Here is a 9,870-nt window from a genome sequence, read left to right as displayed (position 1 = left end):
CCTATGTGACTTGTATGTTAAACTCAATGTAAAGGTAGGGCAGAGAGGAGTAATCTTACCATTAGAGAGTAAAATGCAGTAATACCATAATAATATAACTATCGATTGACCTCTATAACTCTGAGGAACCTCAGTAAAAAAAGAGCGAAAGAGATTCACACTCTGTTCCCCTCTTTGTATTAAAGGAAAAGCATAGTGTTGTGCTCTGTGCACATGTGAATCTGGGCAGTGAAAATGGTGTGGTGGACTAATGGATTTTAAATCACTCACAGACAGGGGAGTTTTATGGTGTGGCTTTGGTTAGGTTATTAGAGATTGCTTACAAACGTCAGCAGTGATGTCACAGTGGTTGTGTGTGTGTGTGTAAGAGAAAGATAGAGAAGATGTCTCTGCATCTCCTACAGCTGGAGAACATTTATATCAGAAATACATCAGGATTCAGGACTGATTCAACAATAGCTTTTATTCAAAAACTGGAGCTTTACTGGAATCATTTACATATCCCACATGAGTCTGCTTTTAACGGGAACACTTTCCACCAGAGTGATTTCTAACAGTATGACTCACCCACTTTCTCCTCTTCAGCAGTCTTGTAAAAACACAGAAAGCATAAACCCACTTACAAGTCAAGTTAGGAGATGACACATACTTATTGAAATGAATACTAGTGTAGTACACCAAAAATTTGCAATGACAACTTACATTGTTTTCTTTAAATGAAAACTGGATATGGAACAGTTTTATGCCATTATAGACTTTAGTGAATGTATTTATGTCAAATACTGTGTCATGAAGATTAGATGCTAAGTATAGAAGGTTTCACTCCTGCGGGGCTGACTCCACAGATAGTAGCTACACAATAGGATTAAAAACTGTTAAATCTCTGGATGTGACAGTGATACTGACCTATTTCCTACTTTCAGTGCATGTTCTGAGGATTTAGGCAAGATCAATAATAATAATAATAATAGTTGTAGTAGTAGAATATGGAGTAATAAAGTAAAAAGCATGGAAGAATTGTGGAACACACTTGCAGAATTTCATAATGTTAGCTTAACATTTAACATATTCTGTTATAATGTTAGTTGAACGAATGGTGTTCATCATAGAGCTACAATTTTAGGTTATGCTTATGCGTAATTCACAAAATCCCCTGCAAAACTATAAATCATGTTTAGGAAAGTGTAGTGGTTTTGTCGCCTTTAGTGTTTGGTGTTTTTGGTTAAAATTACATTTAACTGGCCTTTAACTCCATTGCACCCTCATAGCGAAAAGTAGGCTATGTGTGGGGTTCAATTTGAGAAATTGTCAACTAATTTGGGGTCAAATTTAGACTTGAGCGGCACAACAAGAAGGTGAAAGATCATGGGGTCTTTAAATAGGTCTTCATATAGATATTTTCAAATAGACTTTAATTCTGTTATTTGGAAATTCTGAGGTCACAATGCCTGGGTGAAAGCCAAAACGATATTTTATACATTATACATTTCAATCTTTACTTAAAGCTATTTAAAATGATCCACAGACAACAGAAAAGTCAATAATAACTAATACAAATCAACCTTTATTATTTTTCCTCAAACACCTTTCTCCCGTGCACACTTCACAGTTGTGGTCGAGACTGCCCTCTGCTGGAGAACTGCCGCTCTCACACGTGGCACGACGCCGTTGCTAAGAGGATTAAAAAGCAACGCTGGTTGGTTAAGCGAGCACACGCAAACCAATAGGAGGAGTTGTTATATTTCAAGGTTTTTTCATGGAAAGCGTCTAGTTACGTGAAGTTGAGTTGAATCCATTAAGATTTCGATGAAAATAATCGTTGTTTATAAAAAAATAACCTATAAACCTGTCAGTTATGAGCTATAAAACATAGTTTTGTCACACCGATAGCTCTGGAAAGATCAGTCCTGACCGCGGTTTTCATAAATCTTAATGTCACATCTCTCACCGAAGCGAGGAAGTTTGTTGAGGACTATGTCATCCAAATTCAACTTCAGCTTCAGGAGAAAAGAGAAGAGAGAATTTGTAAGTCTTCTATTGCTTAAATATAAGTTAACTGTAATATAAGCTAACGTTTTACACTTTGTGGCTAAGTCCGTGGTAAGTTACTAAGCAACCTATAAAAAGATACATTAATTCAGAACTCAGTATTTACTTACTTACCAATGGTAACTTACTGGATTGCTTTAACACGTGTATCCTGTGATGTAGTAAAATGTGTGATCTTGTTTGCGGTTGTGGTTGTTTAGCGGAATATAGCTCATGGCTTGATCCCTGCTGCCACCATTGCCCCCAGACCTGCTGTTCCCCGCACTCCTCCCCCACGAAGCCCCAACCCCTCTCCAGAGAGACCCAGGTATACCCACATACCATATCCCAATCATAGACAGTATATAAAAGATCACAATCCATTCAGATCACTTCCCCTCCATCATTTTACACAGCTCTCAATGCATATTGAGGGTCCCTTAATTCACTAATCATTAGCCATAATGTTTTTCATCGAACATTCCTGTTTCAGGTTTATTTTTCTAATATATTTACATGCTTTTTATCTGTAAACTTTGTTATCTCTCTGATATCTGTTACAGGTCTGCCTTGGCAGCTGCCATATTGTCTTCCTCCTTGACAGGCCGTACTGTTGCCATTCCTCCTCCACGCCATAGATCTTACTCTGAGAGTGATTGTTCACGTGCAGACAGCCAAACTGGCTTTGAGCCCTATGCTGCCACAGCACTTTATACCAGGTAATATGTGACCCTGGACCACAAAACATCTGATAGCTGAATAAATAAGCTTTCCATTGGTTTATGGTTTGTTAGGATATGACGATATTTGGCCGTATATTATATAATATATAGTTGCATATTATATTTGAATATTACAACTATATAAATACACACACGTATATATTTAAGAAAAATTCGTTATTTGTATATAAAATAGTTATATTTATATATAATATAAATCATCTAAAAATATATATGCAGTATATAAATGCAAATATTTCTCAAATATATACATGTATGTGTGTGTATTTATATATACAAAATAATTATACACAACACACACACATATATTATGTAAACACAAACTTTTATTTCGGATTCGATTAATCGTTTACAGCCCTAGTCAGGGGGCATTCAGTCCTTTTAGGTATCAAATTTTGATTTAAAAAAGTTATGAACAGTCTTAAAGAAAAACAAATTAAGTCTAACTGGTAAGACTAGTCTGTTGCGATAGTCTTTTCTTCGCTATTGTGTCATTACATAGGCTATATCCGAGTGAAACGGCTTCTCAAACAAGAAGAAACATAGGACAAAACTTGAATTTGACTAACAGGAATTGGTTGGATGTTTTTTGTTTGCTATTGCTGTGAGTGAAAGGCTGTCCCACACTCGAGCCAGTTAAAATCTCATCAGAGAAGAGATGGCGCTGCATGAGGGAGGGGAAGTTATTTTGATTAAAGTCAAAGAATATGAGGGCACATGAATTAAAAAAATATGATGTGCATGAATAAATAATTTATAATAAATAATAATCCATAAAAAAATCAACATAAACATGTTGTTACAAGTAATGCCTTCTATATTCCAAGTCTTCTGAAGCCGTTTTTGTGAAGAAAATGCTAATATTTAAGTTGTTATTCTTTGTTTTTCTCTCCTTGGCACATTCATGAGAAATAAATGTGGAAATTATGCGAAATAAAACAGGTGGAATAGACAGGTGTTTACAATGAATTGGTCTGTTAAATTTAGTTCTGCCTGTCACACAAAGCTATGACTTCAGAAGACTTGGAATATAGTGCACAAGTTATGTGGACCACTTTTATGACACTTTATCATCATTTTTGAGTTTCGAAAGCGACTAGTATCGATTTCTGTAATTTGTCCTTTATGTTTCAATGGAAGAAAGAATTTCACACACGAACGACATGGTGATGAGTTTCATTTTTGGGGAACTAATCCTTTAAATTCTGAAAGCACAATCATCGTCAATAATACAACAGAATGTCTTCTTATCAGGGTAACACAGCAGGCCACATTGATAGACATTATTGGTTCAGCAGGGGGGAAAGTAGTTTACATACAAATTTAGTCTTTGGTCTGATTAAACTCTTTTGAGAGGATGTGTTACAGATAGTGGTTTAACCAGCAATAGCTTGTCAACACATTTTATGCAATTTAAATACCGGTATGTGGATTTTTATTATTTGAGCAAGACACATGAAATTAATGAATTTACTCTCTCACTTTAGGGACAGATGGCCAGATTCAATGACAGAAAGACCCCCTGTGCCCCTAAGACATACTATTGATGATGAAGATGAGGATGATGATGATGAAGGTGATGACAGTGATGACAGTGATGAGGTGGAGGGACTAGAGAAAGATGAAGATCATGTGTATCAGTCCCTTGAGAGGCAGAGCAGAGCTGATGACATAAATGTTGTTTACGCCGTGCCAGTAAAACACAGGAAGGTACAGTTATGTGTCTGTGTCTGTTTGTTTGTTTGTTTGGGTCTGTATGTGGATTTGTTTCTCCTGTTATGCATTTGATTCATTTACTAAAATTCACCATTAGGTGGAGCTACAGATTTATTCAAATCCTGCTCTAAATCAAAACCCAGTCTGTGATCATAAAGGGATATGAATTGAAATCTGATTCAATACATATTTTTTATAGCTTGTGATGTTTGTTTATCCACTATTTACAGCAGCATTTATTTAGATTATTATGCATATAATATGTATAAAGTTTACTGAATGAATTAATCTTTTTTTTTTTCAGGACAAGACCAATTCAGACGTTGATGAAGAGACAGAAGACTCTGCATTCGATATTGTGTCTCCACTACAGACCGAAGGTTTGCTAAAAAAAGTGTATGTATGTATGTATGTATGTATGTATGTATATATAGATAGATAGATAGATAGATAGATAGATAGATAGATAGATAGATAGATAGATAGATAGATAGATAGATAGATAGTCTCTTATAGCGAGGCTTAATTTATTTTATGAAAAATACAAAAATGGGTAATATTGTGAAATATGTTATATAGTATTTATATAACATGTATAACTTTATTTTAAATGTTTTCTATGTAAGCAATAAGGTACGAGAGGCTGTGCTGTATTATGAATAAGTTAGGCACGCGAAGTGGAGTGCCTGCAACCCCTTCGGCCGTGACTTATTCACGATACAGCACTTGCCTCGAGTACCTTATTGCTTTTATAAAACTGTTACTACACAACACAACTATTAAAGCCGAAAAATATGTATCTATGCAACTTTCATGAAGTAAAATCACTAAAAGCCTTCCTTCTGCTGGAAAAAATAGTCCCTGACCGTAAACAGCAACAGAAGTTAACGTTACATACATTATTTCGCCAATAGATGGCGGCAAAGACTTTCTTTATGAGTGAGTCAGTAGAGAAGACTTTTACATTGAAAGGACTCAAACTTGTGATCACGGAGAAGGAAGACGCAACTGACAGATGACTATGGTCACGGGAAAACCCCTTAACTGTTAAAAGGACATTTTTGTCTCTCACAATACTCTACTATAGCTTCAATGAACAATATCGATAAGATCAATGTGTTTAAGGTACTAAGAGTGGTTGCTAGGGGTGTTGTGTAGTGATACATAGTAGTTGGGTGAAGCGGTCATAGCCGTGTTTTATCGTGAATAAAACACAGCTATTGGCCAATCAAAATCAAGGATTGGAACTAACCGTTTTATAAATAAATATATATATATATATATATATATATATATATATATATATATATATATATATATATATTATATATATATAGTGTGTGTGTTATTTATACTATACAGTATATATACATAGTATATAAAATATTAATGTCTTATCTTATGTCGTATCTTTCTCTCATTCCACTCCATTGACTTTGAGAGCCCTGGTAATGTTGCATGCAGCTTGATGACTATAATTAATACAGTTTTGTATTTTAGAGGAAATTGTGGTTCAGGAAGGAGCAGCTCAAACGGTAAGAGAACCTCTCATCAGATCAGCCATAATGAGAAGCTGAAGTCATTATTTTGATTCAGTTAATTCAGGGTTTAAAGCTAATTTTCTGAAGCTGCTGTAGGAATGTCAATTATGTTGAATCCTGGTGTGGTCTTACTCTGGACTAAAGGTCATTCTGCCCCAGGGCTCAACAAATTCTCTAAAGACAGAGGAGAAAAATGACACTGGCATAGAGGGAGAGGTTAAAGGCACCTTTAGAAAGACCAAGACAGAGGTTGTTATCAGTGAAGGAGTGTGAATGAAAATCAGACAGGATGAGAGAGAGTGGGAAGGTGAACAAGGGACAGAGCTTATTAATAATCTCAGCTATTTCTGGCACAAGAGACTATCACAACCATTCTGATTCACTATTTAGTAAGTGGCTCTCTGATCTGACAGCTAATACATCCATGTATTCACATACACACATACACCCCAATTAGGCCATGTGAACCTGTGCTCTGTTAATATGCAGACACACATGCACATGTGCACACTGACCAGCCACTTACTGTCTTATAACTCCATGTTGTCAGATCAGAATGCTACCATTCCTGCTGGGACTGGGAGACCTTTACCAGAAGATATCTAATCTCAACTCTTAATGTGGAAAATTGCTCATTAGTAGAGTTAAATTGCCTCTATTGAGCAAGCATACTGCACTTTTCACTATTGTATATATTTAGTAATTCAGTCTGTGGTCTTTGATATTCTGCAGTAAGAACCATTTAATCAGTAAAAACTTCCCCCTGTCTCCATAGCAGCCATCATTGCTACGACAACCAAGATCGGTCTCTCGTGGGAGCATGGCATCTCCAGGTACTTCCCCTCTCTGCCATAACATTATCCATCACAACAGCTGAACTCCACAGCAAATCATGTGCAATGTAACCTGGGCTCATTGAAAAAAAAAAAAGTCAGACCATGAGAAATGTGTCCCCTTTTTAGGAATCCTCAAAGCTTTGAAAGAAAAGCATCTTTCCAGTTTCTTTTTGAGAGAGAGCAAATTAAGGACATTGTAAACATCTAATTCACCCTTTGCTGGGAGTTTGACTGACAGGTGATCTGAGTAATCATAATGCCGAAACCACCATTTTGTCCGACAAACTAACCAGACAGGCGAAGGATCAATTGATGTCAAATTTATTCAAGCACACAGACTAGATTAGAGAACAGACTAGAGACAAATTAGGTGGTTACTGTGTTGCGTTTGTAAGAGGTAATCGTAATAAAAAATGGTAGTAATGCCTCTGCCAATTTAACAAATGTCTTCTCAGTCAGCTTCTCTCATGGCTTATTGGTTGTGTCAGTAATGAGAAATGAGAGAGATGAGGCTATAACTACGGTAAAATAACTATGAGGACAGAGACTGGAATTACCTCGACATTTGCTTGATGTATTCCCTGCTTCTCCTTTTCCTCCACTGCAGTCATTTTGTTTCTTTCTATTGTCCTCAGTGGTGACAGTAAAGAGTTTTTTTAAACCCACTCCTAAAGAAGTTGTTAATGCTAAAGGAAATTGCTATTAGTTGTTTAGGAGTAGATTGAAATAAGCATGCTGTATTCTGTGTGTGGCTTTTATATGAAATGACTAGCAAATTCCATATTGTTTTTTCTATGGATATAATGAAATTGGTATAGTTTAGTTTCACTCGAGAGGTATGGCAGATGCAAGCAAACCTGCATTAGTCTAGCCTAGAGGATTGCAGGAAGGATGGATTTACCCTCTAAAATAGAGCATGAAACAGCAGGTCTGGGCAGTTGCTGCAAAGTGATCAATGGACAACTGCCAAGCTTTTTATGCACCAGCAGACAATGGCTGTGTCACGTTTAACTGCAACAGAGACTTCCAGTGGAGGAAGAACTTTGCTGGAAGATGAGATGAGGATGACCTTGGGGTCTAATCTAGGGCTGAGATGTCAGAAACGCAGACAACATCTTGTCAGTGTTTGTAACTTTAGAGACCAAGGCACAGACAGATCAAGGAGAAGGCAAACTAGATTAGAAGGAGAGCAAGGATGATACAGCTCCACTAGGACTCACAATAAAGGGTCAATATCCGTTTTTAAGCCTTGTAAGAGTCAAGCAAAATATCTTGGGTAAGGATGTTTGACAATCATGATGTAATATAGCATGCACTGCAGTCTGTCTTATAATTTCCACCTTCAGTGAGATCTAAATGTTGGATTTTAATATTGTACAAGATAGAGTCCATGTTAAGTGAAGACATTTTATTTGTCATTTACTTGTATCCTCTCATGCTGTTCCAAACCCTTGTGACTGTCCTTCATGGAAATGAAAAGGAATGTTTAATGTCTTTTTTTCATGCAATTTCAATTGGATCAGAGTGAACTGGAACTGGGTCTGATTTGTAAATTAATCAGTTCAAATCAGTTTTTTGAACCAGATCAAGCGAATCATTGAAAAGTTCTGACACAACAGAATCACCTTGTGATTGAGAAAGTTGTCAACATCCGTAGGTCATTGAAAGTAGGTTATGAAGTCCTCAGCAGTGAGTAAGGATGTAAGAGGGGTGAGCAGTGGATAGCAGAAGGATGGAGAATGATTTGAGTGGGATGGACCTGGCTGCATGTGTTAATTGTGAAATGATAGTACAATGTCTCTGCATATTGTTCTCTTTCACTGTGTCAGGTCTCTGATATCCAAGGACGTGTTGTGGAACAGCAAGAGAGTTCAGAGATGAAGTGCACTACATCAGGTTTAAGTGGCTAGTGTTTGGGGAGGTGGGGGATGTTACAGCTCTTAGAGGTGTCAAAAGAAGTACTATACTCTGTAGTCTGAGGAAGTGGTTGAAGCAGGTGAGAAGCCATAGAGAATTTCACTGACTGTGGATGGGTAAGAGGAAGGTGCGAGGCTGTTAGTGTGAGATTCAGAAGTAATTAGACAAATGCATGATATGAGAATAAACATAAGGGGAGAAGCAACTGATACAATATGAGGTTGGTTGCCAGCCGTGTGTTTTTTTGGCAGACAAATGGATGTGAAAAATGAATGGTACAAGGAGATGTTGATGTAAACTGGAGTACTGTAAATGTCTATAGACATTGGCTTTGAGCTTATTAAAGAGAGATTCATAAGCCCCTTTCACGTATTAAACCTGATAAATTACCGTAAAATTACCAGATTGACCTTAAATTTACTAGTAAATGCACAAATGTGCTTTTCTCACAAGCGGGTGTGTCTTTTTTTCTTCTTCTTAAATGCAGCACCTTTTTCTTCATCCACGTCTTGGAGAAACTGATTTTTTAAAAAGATACCCCATTTTAAAAAAGATACTGCTCACACATGATCTTTAAATAATTTTTTACAGGTAATTTACCAGTAAAGACTGTATAGGGCTTTTCATACTGTGCTTAACCCCGGGTTATCGTCGTTCTAAACCCCACTTTTAACCCCATGTTAAGGAGGAACATTTCACACTTATAATTTAGGAGCAGGGTCAGAACCACTTTTGCTGTGTTAACTCTGCATTGCAACATGCTTCATATTCACATGCTGGTGTATAGTCACAGAAACTTAACATGTTGTAAACAGAAGGCTATGTTTCAGTGTTTGAGGGGGGAAAATTCAATTGCTGACAGAAAACTCAACAATTGGAGTGAAGACAAGTTTAATTCTTACCTTTATAGTCCAAAAAGTCCAAGTATAAAGTCAGTATAAACTTGAGGTATAGTCGGCAATGTATAATATGAGGATTGCGCAATGCTAGAGCCTTTATATAAGCAGAACAGATAATGTGCTGCATTCATCCAATCAATGACATTGACAATGCAAATATGCAAATAAGAATGGTAACCCGGGGTTTTAG

At 36.7% G+C, this 9,870-nt stretch overlaps 1 protein-coding gene across 1 annotated transcript in view; it reads left to right on the top strand.

The window, feature by feature from the left end:
* The first annotated feature begins 1,795 nt into the window (after window positions 1-1,795).
* Window positions 1,796-9,870, top strand: part of cep89 (centrosomal protein 89) — a 114,416-nt gene continuing 106,341 nt past the window's right edge. The window contains exons 1-8 of the mRNA XM_079592411.1: window positions 1,796-2,025; window positions 2,250-2,356; window positions 2,592-2,747; window positions 4,259-4,481; window positions 4,792-4,867; window positions 5,988-6,022; window positions 6,804-6,861; window positions 8,727-8,860. Of these exons, the coding sequence (XP_079448537.1) occupies window positions 1,933-2,025; window positions 2,250-2,356; window positions 2,592-2,747; window positions 4,259-4,481; window positions 4,792-4,867; window positions 5,988-6,022; window positions 6,804-6,861; window positions 8,727-8,860 (882 nt within the window). The 5' untranslated portion in view covers window positions 1,796-1,932. The remainder of the gene's footprint in view (window positions 2,026-2,249; window positions 2,357-2,591; window positions 2,748-4,258; window positions 4,482-4,791; window positions 4,868-5,987; window positions 6,023-6,803; window positions 6,862-8,726; window positions 8,861-9,870) is intronic.

This window comes from Phoxinus phoxinus (assembly GCF_949152265.1).
Source record: "Phoxinus phoxinus genome assembly, chromosome: 2".
Lineage (NCBI taxonomy): Eukaryota > Metazoa > Chordata > Actinopteri > Cypriniformes > Leuciscidae > Phoxinus > Phoxinus phoxinus.
This window is presented reverse-complemented; position numbering and strand designations above follow the sequence as displayed.